At 41.3% G+C, this 27,585-nt stretch overlaps 1 protein-coding gene and 1 long non-coding RNA gene across 8 annotated transcripts in view; one reads left to right on the forward strand and one right to left on the reverse strand.

Moving 5' to 3' along the window:
• The window catches only part of LOC119032215, a 1,052,400-nt gene that overhangs the window by 970,693 nt on the left and 54,122 nt on the right, over positions 1-27,585 (forward strand). For 3 of the 4 annotated variants that reach the window (XR_005078797.1, XR_005078800.1, XR_005078799.1), the window contains exons 14-17: positions 4,365-4,583; positions 4,694-4,817; positions 5,263-5,330; positions 5,434-5,746. This is a non-coding gene — a long non-coding RNA (uncharacterized LOC119032215). Of the gene's footprint in view, positions 1-4,364; positions 4,584-4,693; positions 4,818-5,262; positions 5,331-5,433; positions 5,747-27,585 lie in introns of those variants that run through there. The other variant, XR_005078798.1, reaches the window with a different exon arrangement.
• prkcq (protein kinase C, theta) lies at positions 1,337-26,633 on the reverse strand. 4 transcript variants are annotated; one of them, XM_037121086.1, is made up of 18 exons: positions 26,522-26,633; positions 19,210-19,575; positions 11,901-12,100; positions 9,883-9,943; positions 7,729-7,909; positions 7,602-7,633; positions 7,419-7,504; positions 6,292-6,421; positions 5,055-5,164; positions 4,682-4,811; positions 4,383-4,558; positions 3,554-3,727; positions 3,383-3,474; positions 3,231-3,293; positions 3,011-3,149; positions 2,738-2,926; positions 2,483-2,611; positions 1,337-2,332 (listed from the first exon to the last, which is right to left on the reverse strand). In XM_037121086.1, exons 2-18 carry the CDS (start codon positions 19,325-19,327, stop codon positions 2,174-2,176), a joined length of 2,169 nt encoding a protein of 722 aa, XP_036976981.1. In that variant the 5' UTR covers positions 19,328-19,575; positions 26,522-26,633; the 3' UTR covers positions 1,337-2,173. The 4 variants fall into 4 exon arrangements, with proteins under 4 accessions (XP_036976981.1, XP_036976982.1, XP_036976984.1 ...); XM_037121087.1 differs by lacking the exon at positions 26,522-26,633 and adding an exon at positions 21,663-21,678; XM_037121089.1 differs by lacking the exons at positions 11,901-12,100; positions 19,210-19,575; positions 26,522-26,633 and adding an exon at positions 11,280-11,500.

Raw genomic sequence — 27,585 nt, forward strand, 5'->3', positions numbered from 1 at the left:
TAAACACATTGAATGCAAAATAAAAAAAAAAATAAATAAAAACAAATTATTGTGTTTGTTTTTTCTTCACTTTATCAGTTCCAGTGTGACGACTGAACAGTCTGAACTGGTAAAAATGGCTTACACTTTTCTAAATAAGTACTGTAAGAGGAAACATAGCATGAGAAGCTACAGAGCAGTTAGCACTTAATTGGAGTAAAGTTAGCTAACTTAGCTAGCTTTTAACAAAACATAAGGGCTACGGAGAAGTAGATTTAAGATTAATACATTATTTTTTCATGTTTAAACCACTCATCACAGTGCGCTGAATCTTGTTTTCAGCATTATTATTTTCATGTCTTTACAACCTCATTAAAATGTTCGTTTTCACCACTTTATCTGATGTAGTAGTAACAGTTTGTGGGGCCTTATTACCCACTAACTCACAGAAATGCTGTAACGTAGTGACAACAGTGGAGGTGTTTAGTTGCACATAAAATAGAGTGAGTCAGGGAATCTCAAAGGGAAATGATACCACAAACTTACTGCCTGAGTGTCACCATTACTGAGAAAATAGTATGATGTCAGCTGAGGGCAGCCAAATTAGGAACTACTTGGAAAAGTGAGGTGGCAGATTTCACTGGTAGTCGTGCCGCTGATGAGGTGCGACAGCAAACAACATGTTTTGCAAGCCTGTGTTGACACAGTTGGGTGAGCGGTTGGTGGTTGCATTACCCCCGGTTCAGAGAAAATTATTTAGAATTTCGGGAGATTGAAGCGGCCGATTGACCAAAATTTACCAGAAAGAAGTAAATAATCTCACTCGCACGTTTTCTTACCCGGCAAAGTCGTGTTATGGAGGACTGGAACTGCTAAAATCAATCACGTTGACAGCCCCTTTATTTGCATTAAAAAAAACAGAAATGTTGAAAGGAAAAAAAAAAAGAGTAATAAATATATTTATGGAGATAAATAGAGGAAAACATGCAATTGGGAAATAATAGAAAATGAAACAAGAATGGGAAATTAATCAGGAACTAAATAAATAGTTGAATTAATACACAGGTAATTAAATACAGAAGCAAATTAAAACACATGGTAATTCATGTCACACTTTATATATTAGGTAATGCCTATATTTACTTTCTGTGATATTTTGGCAAATACAATGTCATGTTAATGTATTTACTGAGCTATTTATTTATTTATTTATCTCTGATTTTGGCAGTTTAAGGCCTCCGTACATGAGATGCTCTCTTCATTTCTCTGTAAATCGCTCGAACTTTTTAAAAAGATAGAGATGGCACTTCATTTTGTCTCCACCTCTGTTCTTAGTCAGAAACAAGACAGACCATGATTTAAAAAAACAACAACAAAACACTGATTTTATTGTACAGGATTCACAATGAACAGAACAATAAAAACTACGCTGGGATCGAAGTACCTGATCCAACTGACGGCGTCAATAAAACTCCTGAGGTACGACAGATACGTAGACACATAAACAAAAACTCTGTAATTGAACATTAACAGATCTACAGTACGTCCACCTCACAGTGCAGCATATCCACAGAATAAACATTACATTTATTTACACAACAAATAGCTGTTGAAATGTATTTTTTAACATCTGTACCCAACATGGAGGTAAAGGACTCGTTAAGCTATGGAATAGGACGGGAAATAATGCCATAACGGAACAATAGAAGTTTTAATTTGACCAAATATTAACCAGTTTGTTTTAATTGAAGAAGTAAACTCTTAAACCTATATGAGGCACCATAAGTTAGTTTTAATACATTTTCTATTGTTAAACACATCCTGATAAGCACAAAGTCAAGTCAAGGGGTTAAATACTGTAAGGGGTTAAGTCTAAAAGGTAATTACTTGAATATTTTAATTTTTTTTCATCTTGGGAGTTAATCGAGATCATCTGTTGATTTTTGTATGTAAAGGTGCGGATATTTTTGTTTTTTTCTGGAATTTTTAAATGGAGAGAGAGAAAAGTCAGACGACAAATTTCCTGTCACGGTTGTGTTTGTACGTGCTACGTCCTCTTAGTGGCTGTTGTCTTGTGTTGTTTATGAATACAGTTTTGTGACATTCGCGGTCTAAAGTCTCTGCAGTTTGATTTAGTTACAGTAAGTGCTGGTTGTGACGTGTTTGTAGGTAGTAGGTTGCTGGTCGCGTTTGGTCAGCGCGCCGCGATGCGAGCCATCCCCGGGTTCACGAAGGAGAAGTTTCTGAACATCGTCTGGTCGACGCTGTTGATGAGCGTCCGGTCGGCACACGACAGCCGCGGCTTCTCGTTGATGAACTCTTTGTCGAAGTTACTGCAGTCACTGGGCGACGACTGTGAGGGAGGAAGGGGAAACATTTAAATACACATACTCACAACTTATTTTTTTCATAGGATGTACCCCCAAAGTCCAATCCAATCAGCTAAGCTCCCCTCGGTTCCCTCGACACAAAGAGGATGTATATGGAGATGTCGTGTACTTACTAAAGTTGGTCTGAAGGGCGGCGCCACCTGTCGTCGTTCCAAGGCGTTCCAGTCGGTGCTGCTGAAGAAGTTGTGCTGCCTGATGTTCCCCTTCACTCCCAGACGCTCCTCAGGCTCCCTCACAAACAGCTGCAGAAACACACCAGAGATTACAAACTGTACATGACTGGTTTAGATATGTTTGATAATAGACGCACAGGCAGTCAATCTGCAAGTTTAAAAAAAAAAAAAAAAAAGTATGAAATCATGTCTGACCTTGATCAGAATGTCTTTGGCGTCTTTGGTGAGCCAGCGAGGATAAACAGGGTTGTCTGTTCGTATGGACTGGAACAGCTCCTCTTCATCGCGGCCGTGGAACGGAGACTGACCGATCAGCATCTCGTACAGCAGCACTCCGAACGACCACCAGTCCACAGCGCTGTTGTACTTCTGACCCAGCAGGATCTGACACACACACACACACACAGTTTAAGCTTTTCTAAATGAGTCTTAAATAACTTAAGAATGAGATGGTGTGTGTGTGGTCACCTCCGGAGCGATGTAGTCAGGTGTCCCACAGAAGGTCGACGTCCGAAAGTCGTCCTGCATGTTCTCCTTACACATGCCAAAGTCTGCGATCTTTATGTGACCCGCGGAGTCCAGCAGCACGTTATCCAGCTTCAGATCTCTACAGGACATACAGAAATCAGTTCTCAGCCTCTTGTGTATTGTTTGTAGTCAGTTCCAGTTCTGTTCCTGTGACTCTTACCTATAAATGATTCCTTTCGAGTGCAGGAACTGGAGACCGCAGATGATCTCGGCTGCGTAAAAGCTGCAGAAGAAAAACCAGGAGAGAGGGGAAAGATTCACAGCAAGAAGGAAGCAACGTTGGATGTTGTGCCGTTTGGCGGGAATACATACGTGGCTCTGTGCGTGTCGAACTTGTGGCAGTTCTGGATGTGGAACATGAGATCTCCTCCATTCAGATACTCCATCACGAAGAACAGGTTCTCCTGGACACAGACGTGCAGAGAGGTCAGAGCTCGGAGCGAATGTCCACAGGGGATTTCTGAGCGTATGCTTGGTCATTACCTTCGTCTGGAAGGTGCAGTAAAGGTGTGTGAGGAAAGGGTTTTCCCAGGCTAAAGAGAGGACCCTCCTCTCCACCATGGTGCACTCCACGTCATCGTCCATCAGCACCACGTCTTTCTTCAGAGCCTTCACCGCGTAGAACTGCCCGCTTTTCTTCAGCTCGGCTAAAAACACCTGGAAACGCAGCAGAAAAACAGACTGCTATCACCGACATCCAAACACCGAGAGCTCAGTGGTTTTTCTGTGTAAACTGGCTGCGCGAACAACAGACCAGACCACAAAGACATGCAAGAATGGAAGAAGATATTTCCTGAAGATGTTCCTTTTATCTTACAACTATGAAAATGTGTTTCTACATCCAGTTTATTCTGTAATCTAAAATCTGTAAGCTAAACACATGATGCAGATAAACGGATATTGTAAATTCCCAGTGAGTACCACAACCTGTTGGCATGTTTAGTGTCTAAGAAATGCTTAAGATGACATCCTCAAATGCCTTGTTTTGTCCACAACCCCAAAAATATTCAGTTTACTGTCACAGAGGAGGAAAGAAACAAGGAAATATTCATATTTAGGAATCTTTAATTAGAGAATTTTTAGTTTATTACTTAAAAAATAAATCTATCTCAGCTGATTGACTCATGGTTGCAGCTCTTTCTGAAAAAGACGTTCAGTCGTGCAGATTAACATCTAATAATATCAAATTTTGTGTTATAATGGAGGATTACAAAAGGGAAAAGACGTAATTGCAAATTTGAGTTATGTTTTGCTCAAGTCTGATGCACACCCTGTTCTTTCTTCTTTTAATTAGACCGCTTCCCGTGCGTACCTTTCCGAAGCTGCCTTTCCCGAGCATCTTGTGCAGGACGAAGTCATCAACGGTGAATTTGGGGTGGTGGTGGTGATCCTTCTTGGGAACAGCGTACAGAGGCTCCTCGTCCGACACCTCCTCAGCGAGCGGCCTGATGATGTCAGCCGGTCCGTCCCACGAAACACCTTGTGGCTCTGCAGGAGGAGGAGGAGGAGGCAGGTCGGTTAGGAAGCAGGCAATATTTTAAAAAGAAAAGAAGTAAAAGTCAAGAAGTAGAGAGAGGCTTGTTGAAGATGGAGATTTGAGAGGTTGTGTACCTTTGTTTGCAGGTGTAGCTGTGGTTGTTACACCCGTTACTAACCCAGACGGCGCTCGCACCTTTCCAGGTTGGCTAACAGTGACTGGACCTTCTCGACCAATAATGTCTGATTCTCTGACGCTTCGTGCCTGAAGGTAAAAGTTTGGGATTTGAACCAACATTTATTTTATGACACACAAATTTAAAAAAAGGTTGAAAATCTTTTGAAAACAGCATTTACACCATCTTGAGAGACTTAAAATCCCTCATCAGGAAACATAAGACATTAATAAAACTCTTTTAAACGTGTTGTTCAGAGGTAAAAGCTCGACATGTTAAAGGTTTAAGCTCTTTCTTAATATTTGGAGAGGACAGAGGTTTGTTGCTCTGACCTGCTGTTTGCTCTCGATGATCGCGAGAGCTTCAGCCATCAGCTTCTGGTTCACCCCGCAGAGGTTGGCCACTTTCTTCTCGCACTTATGATGGACGTTCATGCTGCATTCTGCACAGAAAACAAAGAGTTACCAGACTTCATCCTGTTTGATAAACTTTTACGACTACAATGGTTAAAATGGAAACTTCTTCTTTCTTTCTCTCCAGTGTTTTTTTTCCTCTCGTACTCGTCGCCTGCAGCTGCATGAAGACGATCAGCTGGAGCGTTACTGGAGGTAACTCTATTGGGTCTGTCGGAGATCCTTTATTGATTTGTCTGGGAAGAGGGTTTACTCGGGACAGGTTTGAGAAACAGAGCTTTTTTTTTTCCTCTTTTAGTGTTTATTCTTCACATAAAGGACGTACCGGCAACGTCACGTACACCCGAGAGCTGAAGATCAACGCCCTCGTACACACTGACGGCAGCAGTGTTTTGGTTTCTATCAGAATAGGTTTACTCCTTCCAGCTGCTGTGACAGCTGCACTGATGGGAAACACTGTTGTGACAGCTGCTGGAAGTATATCATCTCATGCTGGAGACTAAATAATTGTTGCCCTTGGTGATTCTGAAACTGAAGGATTAAATGTTCCGTTACGGTCTGAAAAAAACGTTTCTAGCGCTCAAGTTTCATTAAATCTTATCTAAATCTACTGACTTCTGTGTGTGCTCTGCCTCGTCTCACACATTTTCCGCTTTGGTTTCGTGTTTTGTTTCAATTTGTAAAGTTGTATTTTGTTTCAAATCTGAACTGAGGCTCTAATGATGTTGATTTTAAAGCTCTTTGAGACAAATTTTTGAGATTATTTTGAAATTTCTGATGTTTGTCTCATGAAAAGTTGCTGTTTTGTGCTATACAGGGTGCTGTATCCAAAATATTTGCTTCAATACAAGTTATCTGAAGCTGTTTTTATCTAATGACTTAACACAGTCACCTCCAGCTGTGTCAGTCCTGCTGTTAGTGTATCAGATCAGCTACGTTGTCACATAGACGGCAAAATCCAGAAACAACATCAGTCAACTTCGGCTTCGAGGCAAAAGAGCAAAAGTTTCTTTAAAGCTCTCAGCATTAAATTAGTAACATCGATTGCGTTAACATGAAGTAAAGTCAGGCAGTCACTGTGTGTATAAGCTCCAGTTTCTCGACTTCAACAAGTGAAGTTAAACACCACAGAAATGATAAAACTCCAGCCTCTCACCCTCACATTTGAGCCCCTGCTTGGCGAGCCCCCACAGCAGAGTGCCGCAGTGTTCACAGAAGGTCGGACTCTTGTAGTTGTAGACTTTGAACCTGTGAGGCATGTCGATCTTGAAGCGCTCCTTGTGGATCTGAAACACACATCGAACATCATACAGCTGATCGTAAAGGTTAAAGTAGAAGTGATTCATGTGTTTTACCTGTAAACTTGTAAAAAAGATTGTTTTGATGTGAGATGCAGAGTTTTGGAGACAGTGGATACACTTGTTGGCAGATATATTTGTATTTGTGTATATAAAAAACTTTAAAACACTCTGCTTTCATTTCACATCTTGAGGTGTTTGATATTTCTGAGGGACAAAAAGATATCTGAAGTTTTTACTCTGAATATTTGTATCTGTATCGGCCTCAATGTTTGAGTATAATTTAGGCTCAATAGTCTTTATAGATGTCAGCTGATTGCCGTAGTGTATGTTTTTGCATTTAAAGGCCAGTCTAAACATTTGAATGATGAGCGTTTGTGTTATTTATCGGCTGGAGGAAGCCTGGAAGTGTTCCAGATGTCTTGTGCTTTCAGCTTTGTGAGGATTTGTTGCTTCTTTTTTCTGTTCTGTGTAATATATATATATAATTACGAATTGAATATTTTTGCAGGCTTTGCTGATAACCGATTCCAATAAGTCACCTCCGGGTGCCGTCTAGTCTGTAAATTCAAACTTCAAACCAAACCAACTGATGGATAATTGGCACTACAGGTCAGAGGATGAATATGTGTTTGTGATTTGTGGTGGACTGTCCCTTGAAGCGCAGACAAGCGCCTCGAGCGGTATTAGTAGAAACACTTCCTGTCTGCAGACGGTGGGTGGCGGGTCTGTCCTTCTTCACTTTGCACTACAACATGAGGTTTTGAATTCTCTTTTGTTTTCATGTGAACTCGTACAGGTTGAGGAGGAAGTGAAACGAGAGTGAGAAGATTAAAAGCAGCCGAATGAGACAAAGAATGTCTGCTGCAGTGTTGCGCTCTGAGGCAACTTGCTCGATTAGTAAGCATGATAACCACAAGTTTACAAACCTCTCACACATGCTGCATCAGCATGTGGCATTAATAGGAAACGGTGACACGCTCACCATTGTTTCTTTGCTGTTGATGGCTGACCCGGTGCATTTGGCGATGACTTTGTCGATGCATTTTTTGTGAATGGCCGCGTTGCACTCTGAGAAAATACAAAGACGACACAGTGAGGAATGAGGAAGAAAAAGTGAGAGATTTAAATCCTCCGTGATGTCGGTGGAAACTGATGAGACACTCACGTCTGCACTGGTAGCCCTGCTTGTTGAGACCCCTGTGGTGGATTGAAAAAACACGTGTAATGATTCATATGATAATGAAGATGAAGGATGACGAGGTGGATCTGTGATGTCTCGGTTTGTTGCGTACCAGACGAACTCTTTGCAGACGGAGCAGAAGGTCGGCTGAGGGAAGAACGTGGCGCTGAACTCGTGACACTTGACGACGTGGATTTTGGCCTGTTTGATGGCGCCTCGCCGCTGGTGGAGGGCGAACAGACCCTCTCGCTCCGGTTCAGACTCTTGTTCTCCATCAGTCTGACCTGCAGCGTCTGAAACAAAATCGTACGAACTTCATTTAAAACAGAAAACAGATTCAGAGGACGTGCATTGTTGCATTGTTGTTTCCTGATTGCTGACTGCCAGGAAGATTTCACACTTCGATTTCTCACCTTTTGTGGACAGAGAAGCGTTCCTAACCAACATCAAAGTTTCACTTTGACCAAAGTGTTATTATTTAACATCCCGTATGTGTGAATCAGTCGTCTTTGTTGCAGCACCATTATTGAACTTTAACATAAATACTTCAGGCATTAGAAGATGCAGCTCGAAGCTTTTAATGACTTCTTTAATGGACTGCAAATCGTTTAAATCACATTAAATTCAGGGTGAAGCACCAGCCGTTCTTTGGGTGTATGTTGCTGTGTATTTTAGGACAACACGAACATAATTCAAACCCTGAGAAAAACACAAGTTTATTGTGTTTCATTTGGTCACCTGTCACTCGAACTTCTGGGGAAGCATGAGACACATCAGAGAGTGAGGAGGGAAGTTGCACAGAGGAGCTTCATGTGTACACACACGTCTGCATTGTTTGGCTTTCCCCTGAATTCACAAAGTGTCAATGACGTGTATATAAACCTTTTTCACGGCAGCCGTATTGAGATGAAACGGAAGGAAAACACAGTTTTAATGAATGACAATCCATTAAGGTTCCGTTCCATTTAGTGTAGCGGAAACTTTCTGTACTCTGTTTGACCTGAATCTTAATTGGTATCATTGCTAAAACCTTTCTGCAAGAACTTTGTTGCTTTTACTTATTTGCTGTATTTATTTTTTACTTATCTATTTTATATTTTACCCATTATGTCTGTTTTTACAACCTAAATAATTTTTGTTGATTGATTTTGTATATTTTCTTCTTACTTGAACTTGAACATATGTGTTTACTGATATCGTTTAATGTCAAAATGGCTGCTGTGAAAAAGATCCGGAACTAGAAACCAGAGACACAACCAGAGGAACACATATATCTGAGGGTGAAGAAGAAGAAGAAGAGTTGTGTTACACAACAGCGACAAAGAAAGAGAAAATGTGTGTGAACTGGTCGGATGAAGAGATTCTAAAACTTCTGGTGCTTCGGACAGATGCTGAACTCATCAGTCAGGTCCAGGTGTGCTCGCTGATGTTTTCACAGCGCACCTGCTGCATCATATCCTGCCTTTAGCCATGACGTCATCAAATTAGGCAAGTCTGTTCAAATTTATGCCAATTCAGCACCCAATTAGGCTCATTTACAGCGTCCGTGTTTTTTAACAAGTTGGAAGTGAAACTCAAACGTCTATTTTTCCCAACATATATCTCCTTTAAAATCCATGAGCTCTGTGCAAGCACACTGTGACCAAATCTGGCAACCCCCCCTGTGAAGAAATCATTCAGGAAGCTGTGCAGAGTCAATATGAGCAGCTGCTGAAAGCCAAGAAATAGATCGAGGTCACTCCCCCCCCCAACACACTGAGCCCAGAACAGCTGTTGAGCTTCTCCTCTTGGAAAGAAGAACATATTTACTGAACCTATCAAACTATTTCTGCTCCTCGCGTAAAAATGAATGGACTTTATTGGATCATCAGTCTGTGAAGCCGCAGTTCATTACAGGTTTACAAGCTGCACCTTTTATAGTGTGTGTGTGTGTGTGTGTGTGTGTGTGTGTTTGAATGTAGTTCAGGAGGAAGTTGCACTAATCAAATTGTCACACAGTTACTCTGTGCCACCTGTTGTTCTGAGCACTGATTTCCTGTTTGCTGGCTCTATTTAAAGACACAAGAGATGACTTCTTCCTATTAGTGGCTTCTTGGAGAGACGTTAATGTCACTGCAGAGCGGTCGAACACACACACACACACACACACACACACACACACACACACGAGCCAGTGATTATTTTAAGTCTTATTTTTTAGTTAGAGAGAATGTCATTAAGGCCGGGAGACGATTTAACGCTAATTAAAACAAATTGTAGCACTCACCACATTTCTCCAGATAATACCGAGCCTCCATCTTCAGACGTCCTTGTGGCTTCAGGTCCAGCTGAGACAAAAAAGAAACAAAAAAACGGAGAGATAACTATTTAGGAAAGGAGTAATTCATGAGAAGAACATTCAAAGTGAAAAGGGAAGGATGTGGCATCATGCTGATGATGATGACGATGATGCATGAAGTGGGAAATAGACAGACAGCGTCCGCAATGCTGCTAGACCTCACACAGACAGACGGTCCAGCACGTATAAACACACAGATTTGATTTGACTCAAATATTCTTCTTCGTGTGTTTGTTCAATTCTTCTTCTGGTGTCAGAGACGGCTGGCATGCAGCTTCTGCTGTCACTCAAAGCAGAGACTCACAGAAGATGTGATCTGTTTTTAAATCTCTAATTAGTTAAAAATAAACTCGACGGAGGGCCGGGTAATTAGCCTGCGCAGCGATGGCCTCCATAACCTGGATTTCAAGGAACTCAAGTATTTCTGGGGCATTTTTTTTTGTGATGACGTACGATAGAGCGGGAGGGAAGATCACATGCATCACCAGCTGCAAACCATTGATTTGTTCACATTTGCTTGTGGCTACGTACCAAAGTGACGTTTCCACAAAACGTGTCTTGTTCGTATCTCGTGTTTGTAACCTGACTTGTCATATCTGGAGGTGGAGGAGTTACAGACGACGATTACTGTGACCAAGTGGTTGTTACGCCTAAACCTAATGAATCATGTTAAGCACAGCATTGTCACGAGGAGTGCACCGATCCGATATTAAGATCAGATATCGGCCCCGATATTGGAAGAGTTGAGTTAATTGTTAAGCAACATGCAGCGAGCCGGCTGTGTGGAGATATAACGCGTGCCACGCCAACTAGTTTGCAACGGCTGTTTGCAATGTCTGCAAAGTAAATGTTTCCAGGGTTGGTGGTTGTACTGCAAAGTACAATACGACCAATTTAATCAAGCACATCCAAAAGCACCATGCTGAGGAGCTCGCCGAACTCCTGCAGGGGAAATAGACATTTTGGTCGTGCACGTTCTATATCAGCCACCATTTTTCAACAACCTGCAGCTGCAATTAAGTGATGAACTGACGATGAAAACCAGGCTGTGTTATTGTATAGAGTTAAAACAACCAAATCCTTTTTCGTACCTCAGTCTAAGTCTTAACAAGTCTTTAAACCAACAGGCTACAGGAACCTTTTAGTCCCCTGAAAAGTTCTCGTACCCTGTGTTGCCCTCAAGGACACAGTTGCTGTATCTAGATTCAGGGTCTGCAGGAGGACCCGGCCTTTGCGGTCTTTGAAGGCGAGTCCTTCAGAGGGACCTTGTTTAATGGGACGGTCTAGATGTTTTACCCTTACGTCGCGATTTCTGCCACCCAGACCTGCGAAGGTGATGATCTACGCCACGCGATGCTGCCATTTTCCTTCTTATTTTTTGGGCATGCAAAGAATCTTGGGACATGTGAGGCCACGAAGGATCGTAGCGGTGAATCCTCCAAAAACAGGGAAAAGACGGAGCATCTGTGGGCTGCATCTGGAGGAGCCTTCAGACTGGGACAGCGTTCACGCAGCGTTTTGACATAATTGGCCTTCAAATGTAGCCTGAGACACAGCAAGAATGAAGCTTTTCACTGCGGACAGCAGCACAGGTGTCGTTAATAAACAACATCAGCAATGGCTTCATCCCAGTTGGTTCCAGGCTGTTGTGTGTGTGGGACACAGCCAGCGGTGATGTTAATTAATTACACCTGTGCCTCCTCAAGTGAAAACACAGGTTGTTTTCTGTGCAGACCAGGTGACGACGCTCTGCACCACAGACAGACGCTGCTCTGTCTCTCTCTTTTTTTAATGATTAAAAGGTGGATTACCAGTTTAAACATTTGATATTTTGACCTAAAAGTAAGCCAGCCCATCTGGATTTTTTGCTGAAACAGCCAAACAGCTGGTCCGAGAGTACAAACGCCGACACACACACACACACACACACGTCTCACTGCACTAACCCAAATCTCCAGCTTGCCGTTCTCCTTCTTGCACTGTGTCGCCAGAGAGTCCAGAGCCACCGTGGTCTCTGACTTCAGCTCGGCCGTCCGGTCCTTCACCATCACGTGCATGATGCGGCCGCGGTGGATGTGGGCGTCGAACGTGGTGCTCCACGGCGGGTACATGGTCGGCTTCTTCTGCTTGTACACTTGGCCCTTTTCTGCAAGAACAAAAACCAAAATAAATAAATAAATAAGACACCTCCTCACTGACTTGCTCTTGACTTTGACCTTTTGTCTGCAACAGACAGGAAATAAAATGAAAATAAAGTTGTGATGGGCAACTTCCATTAAACTGTCAGTTCAATGCCTAGAAGTCCTCAGCAAGGTGAACATGTCGCGTGTTACCAGCAGTCAAAGAATGAGTCCGGGTGTGTTCTGTGTTTCCTTTATGGTCAACAAATCTCTTAAATAGACAAAAACCAACCACACAAGATCCTACTTACAGCTGTTTGTGTCACCAAAGCCTGATGTCAATTATTATTGATGAGCTTACGAATATTAAACTTTCAGATGATGTTTTTGAGTCCTGAGAAGACCCGTCGATCTTTGGACTCAAAGGGTCTGATCTCGTGCTAACCAGGTGTCAATAAAACATTGCTAACATCTCCAACACGTGCAGCAGACAGACTGATATTATTATACTGACAGTAAACAAACGCTCCAACTCGTTCTGCCCGTGTGGGACACGTTCTGCACCACTGGATGTGTTTTAAAATGCTGTTAGGAAAAAAGAAAAGCGCTGCAAGGAAGTGACGACGGATCGATGGCTGTTATTGTTTAATTTTGTGTGTAAAACCTGAAGCAGTGAAAGACGGATAGAAATATGTGATATTAAAAAACTGGTTCTGTGGTTATCTTTTCATTATTTTCTTTCTCAGAGATCCTTCATTGATTTGTTTGATCGATTTACGAAACCAAACTGAGTTTTTCTTGCGGTCATAGATAAGAATCGTGTGACACAGACGTCACGAAGCTCAACTTCAAAGTGTGCAGGATGTCATTTTTTTATATACCGCTAATCTTAACTCATGCTGACCTTGACTGATTTGTATTTTTAATCCACTGAGGGCAGCCCAAGCCACTGCTTCCTTTCTCAGTAGTGATTAAGTCATCATTTGTCTGGCTTCCGCGGTGACGTTTCACACAGACACACGTTTCACCTGTTTCAACTTTATTGCATGTTTTGAAAGATTTTTGTCTTCAACATGAAAAAACCAAACATCTGCTCTGAGCTGTGCGTTACAGACAAGTGTGCGTTTTTTTGCTTTAAGTCTTTTTCTGGCATTTGTTGACGATCACAACTGTATAGAATATCACCGGTCTCGTCCTTTAGGGATTTAATACACAAGTTGTCATTATTAACATCCGGAAGATGGGAACGTTTCCTGCCAGCGAGGGAAACCGACACCAGGAATTAATCCGAGCAAATAGGATGAACGTATAGTGTGTCGCTCTCTGGGGGGATTAGATGCTCTTTCACAGTCCCGAGCTGTCATTTCAAAGCTGGATTGCGTAATGCCTTTACATTAAAATATGGTAATTTCACAACATGTATGCTTTAAGTGTCAGATGTTTCAGATCTGGGTTATACTTTTTGGTTTTGCGCTGCAGGATGTTGGATGCACCATCTGAAAATGTGTCCATCTAACTAGCAGATCTCGATCGTTTTTCCCAGAAAAAAAAAAACAAAAAAAAACATTCCTGGCTTTTATAAGTGACATCTGCCCATTTTTCTCTGCGTTAACCTCCAAAATATCCACTTACATAAGAGCCACATGCCATCCTGCCTTCAACAATAAAGCCAGCTAAGCCTTTTTACTCCCAAAGTGATCTGCCTGCGGCCTTCTCCATCATCGGCTCATCTGCTATCACCGGCTCTGGCAGCTGCCGTCTGCGCCGATTAAAACACCCGGAGAGGAAAATATGTCTGTTCCTCCGCAGACACTCGGGGTGCGTCAGACTTTTGAGAGTTTCCTTGCAGCGTTTATGCAGCAGAGAGGTGAGATGTTTTTGGTGTCAGTCAGTTCCTGTGTTATTCTGTGGAAAGGCACCAAAGTGGCATTTAGACTTTAGACTCTCGGTTGCTTTGAGGGAGTTTGTATCTGCCTCTGTTTTTACGCACCGAGGGTGTTTTATCAAAGACGTTTAAACATTAAAGCCACTCAGTCAGTCTTCACACAAGAACCTTAAATAACATCTGGTCTATCAGCAGCGTTTGAGCTGAAAAGAAATCTCAGCAACGTGAGTTTGCCTCGTTTGAATTGGACTATAAAAGGAGAAGTAAACCAAGAATGGCCCACTGTTTGAGTTCAGTGACTTGGTGTCGAGCGAGATTCCCCGTTAAACCAGGTGGATGTAAACAAAGCAGAAACAGGAAACAACTAAGAGTCAGTGGCAAGAACAAGTTCTATATTATAAGGACCACGTGCACATTAAAATTAGGACTTTTATTGTCAATAAATCCTGTTAAAGGACTATAAACAGATGACATCACGGTCACATGACGTAAACTTCACCGCTAAGCGTCTTACTACACAGTTAATAAATTCGTTTAAATCCACAAGTTTTAAAGTTGAAGCAAAACTCTCGCCCAAAATGCAACCTAGCCTTTCTGATGAATCTACCCAAATGTAACCTTCGTGTAAAAGCATAAATACAACGGAAGAGGCACTTTTAAGATTGACAATATTTTCGTTTTCGGGTCAAGCTAACTGTCCTCCATGTTACGTCGCATTCGGAGATCGATACTGGTGAGCAGGACAAGCTACTGCTAACGTGAGTTTCTTTTTAGTAACTCTGTGTACACAAACAATGTTCTCAGTGCTGGTGTTCATGTGTAGAGACCCTGGTGATGCTACCAGCAAACTTTCATGTTGTGTTGAGCCTTCTTAGTGTTTTAAAAATAAAGATTTTGATGCTGTCGTAAAAGTGCCCGAAACACGCCCATTGAAAATGAGTTTGACCCAAAAACGAACCTACGGTAAATCTTAAAAGTGGCTCTTTCATTGTAATTATGCTTTTACGGGAAGGTTTGACTCGGGTACATTAACAAAAAAAGCGAGAGTTTTGCTTTAAAGTCTGAATCGTTTGTGACTAAAGTCGGCCTGTAAAGACGGACTAGTGAGTTGAACAGACACTGGTTTTAAAACACTAATAACAACAGTGCTTATGTCAGACATTTAACCGAAAACCAATTTAAAAAACTCTAAAAATGCTTAGAAATGAGAACTGATTTCCTGGTTTGAGGACTACAAACTCATTCATATAGTCTCTGATGGAGACGTAGAAGCAGGTAGAAACGGCGCCAGACTGAATGAATCACTGTGAACCTGCATTTTCTTGGGAGATTTCGTGCCTGGGGACAGACAAAGTGACACCAGTGGTGCCATTAGTTAAATATCATTGGTAGCTAACAGTTAGCTTAGCTAAAGCGTTCGATCTGGTTCGATCGTATCTCGTCCAGAAGCTTTGTGATCCAACATTAATGTGCACTGTACATACAGATAAATGTGATGAGCCACACTGAACGTCTTCTGGGATTAGATATTTCCTTTTCTTTCACACTGTATCACCATCACATATCTACATCTGTGAAGGACACTCAGATATCAGAGTCACTGTCAGGACAGACTTGTGCTGTACTGGTATCAGTATAGATATCTGCACATCCAAATTCAGGTACTGGACTCGAATCAGAACTGGAAAAAAGTGGATGAACACTGAATTGAGGCTTTTCTCTTTGAGACAAACGTGGAAAAAAGATACTAAAAAAAAAAAAAAACACAACTGTCTCGGCTCACGAAGGCAAGAACGATGAGTTTAAAACCAAAACGAATCCCTGGTTGAAAACAACCTCGAGGAGTTTGTTTCTGATGGGCTGAACACGTGAAGGCCAGACGAGGTTTTTCTACAGCCTGCAAACAGCCAAGAGGAGGTGCAGAAGTCTGTTTTTCTCTTTGATGACTTGAATTATAATGTGCTGAGAGGGTTATTATGGAATCTTTGGCCGAAGACTGCAGAAAAAAAAAAATACCGCCTGCCTGTCTTTAAAGCTGCAGCCCTGAATGCGACTTGCGCTTTAAAAGAGCTCAAACGCCTTTAACTTTGTGGAGGACTTCAAAAGAAAAGCTGTTTATTGAAGCTTTCCATCGCTTTTTTCTCTTGTTTTTTGTTTGTCAGCCAGGGAGTTTCTCATCATCAGCTCTAAATTTCCCACACTCAGTAGCGACGTGTCCTGCAGGCATCACTCAAGCTATTTTTGTACCAGTTTCAAGGGGGATACTGAGGTGAAATTAAGTATTTTTTTTCCCCGCTTTAATCAGCTTGATATGCGACGGCACTTTCAATCTCTCAAGTCCTGTCAGCACGCGTGTGATGTAATTCTGCAGGGTTTTCTCGCTCAAGTCGTCGTCATTCAGCTTCTGTCTGCGTTAAAGTGAAATGAAACTAAATGACATCGTCCCCTCGAGTGAGTCAGTGTCGGGTAAACGCAATGGACACACAGCAGAGGGCCCTCGCTGCGCTGCCTCGGAGGGACCGGCCTTGTGGTTTTACAGAGGAAAAGAAACATCAGAAGAACCCTCCTCTTTCCCCTCAGCGGCTCTCTGTTTTTAGCCTCCATCCTGCACTCATGCTCAGCCGCGGTTAAAGATAGCCGGATGCAGGACGAAGATATCTGCTCCCAGTCCGTTATCACGCTGCGGGAAGTTTCCCAAAAAGTCGTGACAATGAACGTGAATCAACGGCCGCAATGAAGATCTTTTTTTTAAAAAAGAAAATTAAGGATGAAATAAAGCCTCTTACGTTTACTTTTCTATCTATGTCACATTCGTCAACACGTTATATGGCGCCTGCCACCCAATACCTCAGATCCCCTGACAGCACTACACTATATATACATGTACAGTGTGTATACTTAGCCTTAATCGCCTTATAAGCTGCGGTTACTACAACGATACGGTCGGCAGGTTTTAAACAAATACTTAACGATAATCCGCGACACCTCTGTTATAGTTTTGTCATTCTGCATTTGCCTGACAAAGACAAGCTACTTCTACTTTTCTATATTTATTCCACACACCCACTGTTGTAGCCTAACTGAGCATAAAACGCGTCACTTCCTGCTTTGCAGAGGAATTATTTTTTTCCTTCTGAGAAAAAGAGCCAGAGAACATATGGAGCTTACAGGAGTGAATGTAAAAGCTTTCACGAGGTGGAATTAAAGAGTTACTACTTCATGTCATCGGTGGCGGTTAAGAGCTGAGAGAAGCGCATGAAAATGTAATAAATGTGTATGAATGATGTTGGATGTTTGTGTTAAGAGTTCACTGTGCTGCCATAAAAAAACAGTTTTATTTTACAGGGTGGAAGACAAGAAAATTTAAGTTCAGGCTGAAGCTGACAAACATTTACGACTGGTCGAAATGTCGTGAGTAAATTTAACGTTTCATGATAAAAGTCGACCTTTTAGGACGACATCAGTGTACATGATCGCCTCAACAAACTGCCTCTGTACGTCGCTTCGGCTTTAATAACAACTATATTATTTCAGTTTTAGCTCACAAACACAGTGTAGCTCCCAGTATTAGGACTTTTGAAGAGATAGTGCTGAAAAACTGTCTGTTCGCACAAGGGAAAACCACACAAGCCTGGAAGAGGTGGAAAAGATATTGTGTAAAGGCCATATTGGGGGAAAAAAACCCCAAAACATCCATCTGTCAGTTTCTTTATACTCTCCCGTTGGTGTCATTCCAAAGTTTCAGACGTACATGAAAAATATTGGACGTAATACGGAATAAACAAGATTTTGGACAGAGGAGTTTTGGCTAACGCTAGTAAAATCGCTACGTCAAGAAAACGCAAGACAGTGAAAAAAGTCATCAACAACAACAACAACAACAACAACGTCTCCAACTGGCTAATTAATTACATAAAGAAGTCGATGCCTCTTCGCTCATGTGTTCAACATTTCCCCTGATAACTGATCAATCAGTTTATATGTAAAATGTCCAAAAACTTGTAAAAAAAAAACAAAACAGGCTAAATTAGATTTTTTTTACAGTCTGAAAAAAGATCTTCAGAAAACAATCACAGAAGTCAAAGAAAAGAAGCAAACCATCACTTCAAAAGATGAAACCAACGAATCAGACTCCAACAATTAATCGATTATCTGAATTCTTGCTTCTGCTGCTCATTGATTTCTGATGCATCTACTGAGATCACATGTTACACAGCAGCACAAACCTCCATCATGTGGACAGACACACCTGCAGCCGCTCACTGAACACCTGTGCAGCCCTTTGATTCCTTCTATTTTGTATTTCAGTGTGTTTCTGTCTTTAACACGCTGCGGATCAGGAACCTGCTGTAAAGTGAGTTCGGCCGGTTTAAATGAAACACATGTCAACATCTGTAATGTTGCCGTAATCCTCTGGATCATGATGATAAAGCGAAAACGACTTACAGCTCTACCACGAGACACTTAAACCCAGGATGATGGCGTTACCACAACTAAAACATACTGTATTTATAGATGTTGAGACGAAACACTCCATTAGATCAAGTGGAGCTTAAAGTCTTTACAGCTGCGACGATTAACAGACAAAATTGATTAGTCGGTCGAGTTTTCGTGCGAAAATGGCTGCAAGTGATGTTTCCAGCCTCTCAGATACGGAGATTTCCTGCTTTTCTCTGCTTTATATCATATCAAAGAAAATGTCTTTTGGTCTCACGTTGACATGAGACGTACAAAGACACTTCCTTTGACTTTGAGAAGCTGAGACGGATGTTTTTCACTATTTTTTGACATTATTAACCAAACGATCAATCGATGAATCTGGAGAAACATCAGAAAAATATCTTGGTTGCAGCCCTCAAAGTCTTTGTTGTTTAACGGTAGTTTTAATGAATTCCACAATGTAAACACAGAGATTCTCAATAAAAAGCCAGTTGATGCTGAGATATTGGTCCAAGTCTGGTGACGTTACACTTAATTCATTCATTCATTAATGGACAGAAAAGTGGTTACCAAGAAGTCTGACAATCAATCAGTCGTTTAAGTTTGATCTCATTCAAAAAAGACAAACATCCTTTTGGTTTCGGCTTCTCAGATGTGATGATTTGCTGCTTTAGTCTGTTTAATATCATTAACTGATGAATTTTGGACATTTGAAGATGACACCGTGGCCTCTTTAAACTTCGAACCGACATTTTCTGAATTAACTCATGAGAGTTATTGATCTAATTAGCCGCTAACTTAGCCACCGACCTGTTTCGATGGCCTCCTTCATGTGAACAGCACAGTATGCGTTCAGCACCTCTTCATGGTAGGCCAGGCCCGGATCCATCTCGAACTTGGAGAACCCAATCCTCAGAAAAGGCGACATGGCTGCAGGCTTCTACGCTCGCAAATCCAAAAACAACCTCCAGGAAACCTTTCGACGATGCCCTTTCTTTGCGAAGAGATATCTCAGATTTTTGGAGGTTCAGTTTCTCTGTCAGCCGGCACCACCTTTCCTCCACCGCAGCGCACGCCGACTGGCCCTTCTTCCTCCAGAGGAAAGAGAGGCTGCAGGGGAGGAGGAGGAGGAGGCAGCAGAAGATGAGGTTTGCTGTTTTCCGCCCTTTAAACAACCTAAGAGAGGAAGAGACGGAGACAAAGAGAGTGAGAGAGAGAGAGATTTCATCACCCTAGACACTGTAACCACAAGAGCTGAGCGAGATTCCCTGCAAACTCTAAACTTTGTGCGCTCCAGCTGGCCGACACAGCAGGGTCTTAAACCAAATCTACAACAAGATATCTCTTCATACACAAAAGTCTAATTCAAAAGTGTCCATCAAAAAAGACGACAAACCAGCCCCTCTGAACCTGAACGAAGCGAAAATAAAACCACCCTTACCTCCAGGACTTGTAAACAGCAGCTGTCACTTGGCTGAGACTCTGAAAACCTTTTTTTTTAATATAAAAAACTGAATAATCTCTAAGAAAATCTTTTTCTTTGTGTGATCAACCACGAAAATAAACACAGTAAAGCAGTCGTGCTGCCTCGACTGCAGCAGTTTGGATGGCACGATCCTCGACTTGGTGACGGTCGATGTGATATTCGAGGCCTGTGTGTGTGTGTGTGTGTGTGTGTGTGTGTGTGTAGGAGAAGAGAGGCTGGGAGGCGACTATTAATAGAGCTGAAACACTAAACGCAGATCACGACTGCATGCGCCTGAGTTCGCAATACTTGCTGTCACGGTCGTCATCGGCCGAAGTCACCTTCCGTACTGTAAACCTTGGCTGACCCGGGGTCAGTGTTATGGGAATAGACTCGGAAATATTTAAAGCAGGCGACACGAGAGGGCGGAAATATTTATACTGAGCCAAGATGTTGTGGTAACATTAAACAGCTATTAAAAAATCTAATGAATGTCTGAAAAAGTTTGAAAAGAGCTGCTCCATTTAAACCCAAATTTAAGTCAGTTCACCCTAAAATCTAAATATATATATATTTTTCCTGTCACTTTAGCGCTGTCACTCCATGTTACTCCAGTATAACGGCACTCGATGAACTAGGCGCCCAGTTTGGATGTTTGTTTTCGCTTGTTTTTCAAAAACTAGCCGAAGGAATGTCTTCTTTGCCTTTCGACGTTTCGGGCTCGTATCTGTGAAGCCAAAGCGCGAGGCTGCTGCCGGAGTACACGTCCTCTGAATCTTCTGTCCACATATATTTTTTATGTGGCCGTAAATTACTGGCAGTACAACGGAGAGCGTCGGGATGAAGCGCTTATAAACGTAAACCCTGGATTACGCTCGCCTTGCCGTGATCAAAGCACCAAAAAATCTCAACAGCAATCTTTACAGAGATCACGACCTGTTTATGGGAGATAATCCAGCAGCAGTTTCATGTAGGAACTATTTTTCTGACCATGTAGAAGGAAATGTGCATCTACACATCGACGTTTAGCTTCCTGACTTAGCTAGCTAACTACAAGCTGTGATGAGGAGGGACAGCGTCGTTATTCACGTCCTGCGAACAGCATAAAGCTGAAGAGATAAAAACAGAAAATATTCAAACATTTGTAAAGCTGGAACAGCTGCAGCTGTGTCATCTCCACAGAAACAAAATTAATTTCCTGCACACGCTTATCAACTCTGCATAGATTTATTAATGCAGCGTGTGTGTGTGTGTGTGTTTTGTTTTTTACCACAAAAAAAGAAAAAGCAACGTGTGTGTGTGTGTGTTGCCCTTCACACGGCTCTTTCACCAAACTCAAGTTATGTAGTCTGCATGATAACCAAGTGAATTATTGGTGGTTTTGTCGTATTATTTTCTGAGGTAACAACCTAAATATTCGTAACCAAATCAATGTTGAGAATAAGTTAAACAAGGCTACAGCTGTGACCTGTTGGTATGAAAACAGGACACAGCTGTTGTCTTGTTTAACTTTTAATACAATTAGAATATTTAATAAGCGTTGTCGACTTTCGTACTGACTTATTGGAGACGATTATATTCAATTTAACTACAATCATAATGTGAAGCTCATCATATCAGCTAACAACTCAAACTCCTCCTTGTGTGATTCTTACTTTTGGACCAGTCGTGTTGCAATGATGATGGTTTTTATTATTATTACCATATTTTAATACCTTATTTTTCAGCTACATCTCCACAGTCAATAACATTGAATTTCTCACACACAGAGTCACACCTACACACACCCTCCTCGTACCAACACAGATTGAAACGTTCGTGCAGCGCTGCAGCCTCCGGTGCACTTTGAACCTGCTGCGCTTGAAGAAGGGGGGAGTAAAACTTCCGCTGCCTGAAGTTACGAGGAGGTAACCACACTTCCTGTCTCTCTGCGTGGCTTTTGTTTCTCATTTTTGACACTTCACAGGGGGGGGTAGAGCAAACAAAGGCTGAAAAACAACTCAAAACACGGCTGCATGGCTTCATTTGAAAAAGAGGTGGGCAGAAAACAGCTCTGATGAAGCCGCAACTTACAAAATATGATGTCATTGATGCTGAATTATTACATTAATCAGCATAAATCCTTTCTGATTATCCGTTGTATACTTAAGATTACTCGATATCGATATACAGGTCTATTTTACTGCTGTGTTTACAATCTTACTCATGCAAACAGACGTTTATTAGCATCGTAAAACAATTAATAACTTGATTTATCTCGTGTTCATGGTTTCTCCCAGCAGTAACAAAAAAAATTTAAAAAAAAGACCTGCAGTTTACAAGTGCTGCTATCTGCTGGTCTGTGGTGGACTCAGGGTGTACCTTCAGTAAAACCACAGGTTCCCACTGTGCGTAGCTACATGACGAGATCATCTGATTCGATGAAGATGCCGAAACTCTCGTGAGACCCGCGTCCTGTTTCATGTAACTGCACATCTGACAGCTACAGACGGAGTTTAAACACAATGAACACACTGAACTTTCGTTTTCCCATCAACAAAATCATTTTTCTGATGACTTCATGTGTTTTGATTTCGCAGTAACGTGTAAAAGCATGACTTTAAGCACGATTCAGCGTCCGTTAAAGTGTGTGTGAAATGAGTTTGTGCAGTTAAAGTAACATTTAAAGCATGTTGATGAAGCTGCTCGGTTGTAGGAAACTGGACTTGTTTCAGTTTCTTGAAGACGTTTCGTGTCTCTTCCAAGAGACTTCTTCAGTTCTGACTGACTGGAGTCGCAGGGTTTTAAACTGTGTGTGGGAGTGTCCTTACTCAGTCGTTAAGCAGCTATCAGGGTCACGTGTTGTTGATCCAACCGGCCTTCAGGTGGGTCACTATGGCGAGGTGAGCCCAGGTGTGAATGTTTGTCAAACTGTGGAGGGAACCAGCACAGCACTGTAGCCAAAATGCAACCTCGGGTCTTTTTGTGAATGTATATGAGTCAAACCTTCCTGTAAAAGCAAAATTACGACGAAAGAGGCACTTTTAAGATTTACCGTGTTTTCGTTTTTGGGTCCAACTCATTTTCAGTGGGAGTGCTACGGGCACTTTCACAATAGCATCAAAATCTCCATTTTTAAAACAGTAAGAAGTCTCGACACGACATGAAACTTTGCTGGTAGCATCACCAGGGTCTCTACACATGAACACCAGCACTGACAACATTGTTTGTGTACACAGAGTTACTAAAAAGAACATTTCTGAACGACTCATGTTAGCAGTAGCTTGTTCCGCTCGCCACCGTCCTGCCAGTGGAGAAGTGTGAACGTAACCTGGAGGACAGTTAAGGAGGAACTTTCCTAAAGCTTATTTCCATATAAATGCAGGATAATTAGTTCTTTTCTCGTTAGCGAAAAACAATATCGACCTTGAAGTTGAAAAAGGAGCCTGCTCTTTCGTTGTAATTATGATTTTACACAAAGTTTGACTCATATACATTCACAAAAAAAAAAAAAAGCCTTGGTTGCATTTTGTCGAGAGTTTCACTTCAAATAAAGTTGTAGTTCTCCGTCTTCTGTTCAAACACGGTCGTTCCAGTTTGACGTAGATTAATTCATAATTAATTCCCTCACTCCTCTTTCAAACCATCAAGGATTTTTTTTTCCCCTTTAGATGTGAGTGGACACGACTCTGCTGTCCATTCACATCTGAAGGAGCAGAAACCGCTTCAAATAGAAACTTTTCCGTTGCTCATACGCGTGTTTTCTACTCAATTTGACCCTCAAAGTCGATTAACGTGAAACACTTTGATAATAAATAGTACGTTTATAGTTAATTAAAGTTGAGTAAATAGTTATTTCACTGATAACAAACCATGAAATGCACTATAAACCACTTATTACTCACTTTTACAAACAACTGCTTCATAAATGTTTGTTTTTTCATTGTTTGATTAACTACAAATTAACCGTGTGTTAATGATGGTTATTACTCAGTGTTAGCGGTTAATGTTTGATGCATATATGACACGGTATGGTTTGAAGCAGCTGATTTGATGTGACACACATTAAGTTAAACCGCTGACATCGAAAAAAAGACTCAAAAGAGCGCGTTGGGTGTTCACAACCTCGACGTGACTCAGACACAAACGTTCACACACGCGAGGCGACGCTTTTAGCTTCTGGTCAAATTAAAGTTTAAGTCACGTTTGCTGATTTCCTTTCACTCTCTCTCCGACTCTCTCACCGCTCGACATACGCCATCACAGATTTCTCTGAGTTTGAACATCGCAGGGGGAAACATTTGGGATTATATAAGCACGCAGCTCAACGACATATATAACAGAGGTTGATTTATTTTAAAGCCAGCGGTTACATATTAAAAGACACTGGACGCTGTATATGTTTTGAGCCGATGTGATTCAAAAGTATGACGTCCTAAGGGGATTACTCCTCTGTCTTGCCCTCTTTTTTTCATGAAGTAACCGTTCTCTGCATGTAAGAGGATTTCCAACACACTGGGGTTATTGTTTAAACAAGCGGCTGCCCGTCATACCGTTAAACCTTTGATTATTATTTTGGAAACAGCAGCTTATAAACGTGGTCAATCAGCTGCTGCTGAGGTGATTTTAACACACGTGTGGATTTTTTTCGCTCGCCTTTATCGTTTTGTAATATCGAGGACAGTGAACGAGAAGCTGCCGAATCTTTTTTCAGCGAGGATGAACAGATTTCTTTTTTGTTGTCGTCTCCCGAGCGCACACTTTTATGTGTGCCGGGGTGGAGGGGGGGGGATATCGGGGTGACATCTGAAACCTCCCGCGGGTACTTAAATGCCACACGGTCCACCCTCGAACACACACACACACACACACACGTGGAGTTATAAGGAAGGTCAAGCCCATGTGCCAACGCCAGAGACCTTTCACTGACCTTTTAAGAGGGAGGGCAAAGTCTCACCTGACCTCTCTGTACCGAGCACCATCAAAGCACCGTGTGTGTGTGTGTGTGTGTGTGTGTGTGTGTGTGTGTGTGTGAAAGCTTTTTGTTTTGAAGTAGCTCAGAAAAAGAGAGTGAGAGAGAGAGAGAGGGGAGAGATCTTTGTTGTTATTGACAGGAGGTCCATGTGTGTGACAGACGCCCTCTGAAGAGCCCAGACGCTCCAAGTGTCCCTGAAGTGGTCACTCGTTCAAAGATAGAACAGAGTAAACACAAAGCATGTGACCCTGACATCAGCTCGCATCAGGAGAAAGACACACGGTTTGGTTATTTTTACAGTTAGAAGAGGCCACTGAATGAGAAATAAAATGCTGTAACTGCAGTTTTTCCTCCTTCGAATCGTTTCTGTAACTGTTGCTTAAAATGGCTGCTTCAGCTACTGACAATCATGATAAATTGTTTAGTCTATTAAGTTACAAAAAGATGTAAAAAACCAAAAACTTAACGTTTAATAATCTCAAACCAGCAAATGTTTGAAATATGATGCAGATTACTTCTCTTTACATTTATAAGTTACTTTTTACTGTTATTTACGATACAGGCGTGAAACATTTTCACTTTTCACTCCTCTGTAATTATCAGTCTTGGCGGTTTTAATGTTTTTTTTTTTCTTGGTGCTAACTTGAAAAGTTTATTTGCACGGCTGGAATGTAACTAATCACATTTACTCAACAGTGTTTCCATTTATACGTGACTTTTACTCCTAAATTAGACTTTTTACTAAACTACTTTAATTTGACAACTATAGTTAGTTTGCAGTCAAAAGATTAGCAGTACTTCACAACAAACTTTCACTTTTCACTTCACCGCTTTGTTTACAGTATTTGAAACTACTTGTTACTTTGGAGAGTAAGATTACACACAAACATAACACAATATATTCTTATTATCTTGAATGCCAAAATGTAAAATATATGCAACATATAGTTGTTATTGGTTAAAACTGATGGGTAACTTTATTTGAAAAGCTCTAATGTAACTAATTACATTTACTACAAGTACATTTTCACACACTTTTGTTGTAATTTACTCGAGTATTTCCATTCAAACGCTGCTTTTTGCTTCTATTTTCTTGTATTAAGTAAAGAAATACTTCATTTTTTACTCCTCTACATGAATTTGGCAGCTGTAGTTACTAGTTACTTTTAATTAACTAGATTTAAGACACAGAGAACACACGACTTGTTCACATAAGATGCTTTTTTGTGTTGATTAAATCACATACATGTATATAAATAAGTTAATAGATAATACGTTGCAGATAAAACCTCCTTACTTACAATAAAAACTATTTTTTACATTGTAATATGTGTTTTTTTTCTTAAATACAGGGTCTGAATATATCATCTCCTCCTGTTAAATCCATAAAATAACATATAATCCAAGTAGACGCTCATTCAAAGGTACTTTTTACACTATAAATATAACAACACACCAGTTATGTCTTTGTTTGCAGATCAGCTCAGTGATTTTCAAGCCAGTCGTGATTTCTGTGTTTGTGAATGCAGCTAACTGAGTCGCTAACACGGTTTCATACACCACAAGATGAGAGAAACAAAAACAAAAACAAAAACAAAACAAAAAAAACGGTATTAAATGTTCGATATTCAGACTCAGCGGGTGAAACTGCGGTTTGAGTTCAGTTGAAACACCTCAGACTCGGTGAAAACGGTGCGACTCACCTGTTAAAGAGCGCTGAAGTTTAGTGTTGGCGGACAGAAGCTGCTCTCCATCCGAACATGAGTCTGACAGCTGGAGGCGCAGAGACGCTGCATTTAACCGTGAAACCACGAGGCGTTCAGGGACTGTCGGAACATTGAGCTTCTATAGAAAGCGTGCACCACATATCAAACCTGGGATGTGGAATTATAAACACAATAAAGGCGATTTTTTTTTTTCATTCTATCCAAACTGCACAGCGCATATTGAGGCGTTCAAGAGCATTAAAACACTTTTTTTAATTCAACACATTTACACAATTTCTTTTCAGCCAAATCACAGCTTCTGTTGCAACTCTGTGCCATTTAATTAACTCATTAATTAACTTGCCGCTCAAATTCTTATCTTTTCTGTGTCTTTCGTGCAGCAGTAAAACGTGAATGCAGCCAATGCGAAAAATTCCGAGGTGTCAGTGAACGCAACACAGTTCTACCCACCCACACTCAAAGTGAAACTTCTTTTCTGAAGCAGCCAGACAAAAGAGGAACTTACATACACGTTTACAACCAGTTTGAATGAGGGAGAAGTCACAGCTGAAGGGCTTTTGATGCACATTCCTATTCAGTGTACATTCAAAACAAAACACCAGCTTATTTTAGTGGAAACGCTCTTTTAGAGTCGATTTGCCTGCTTTTCCTTTTCCGGTAATTTGAGGGCAGCAGTGAGACTGAAACTGTGGTGCAGACTTTTTTGTTTACACGTTTTGTTTTGTTTCTTTTTGTACACCTGTTATGAAGTTACTGATAGTTGACAGTGAGGAAGCGAAGAAACATCCTACCTACAACTGTCAGTGTATTATTATTATGATTATTATTATTATTATTAGAAGAAGAAGTCGTATAGAAGTAGTGGTAGGACACACAAGTCAGTGCCATTTGATCACCTGGAGAAGACCATTAGTAGACCGTTCTCATGAAGGACAGAACAACTCCCACATGAATCTGATCTGTGATCGAACTGATCAGTTCTGCTTTTGTATTCTCGCTCATGTGACACAGTTCGGGTCACACTTTTAGATCAACTCAGT

This window comes from Acanthopagrus latus, chromosome 14 (genome assembly GCF_904848185.1).
Source record: "Acanthopagrus latus isolate v.2019 chromosome 14, fAcaLat1.1, whole genome shotgun sequence".
Classification (NCBI taxonomy): Eukaryota; Metazoa; Chordata; class Actinopteri; order Spariformes; family Sparidae; genus Acanthopagrus; species Acanthopagrus latus.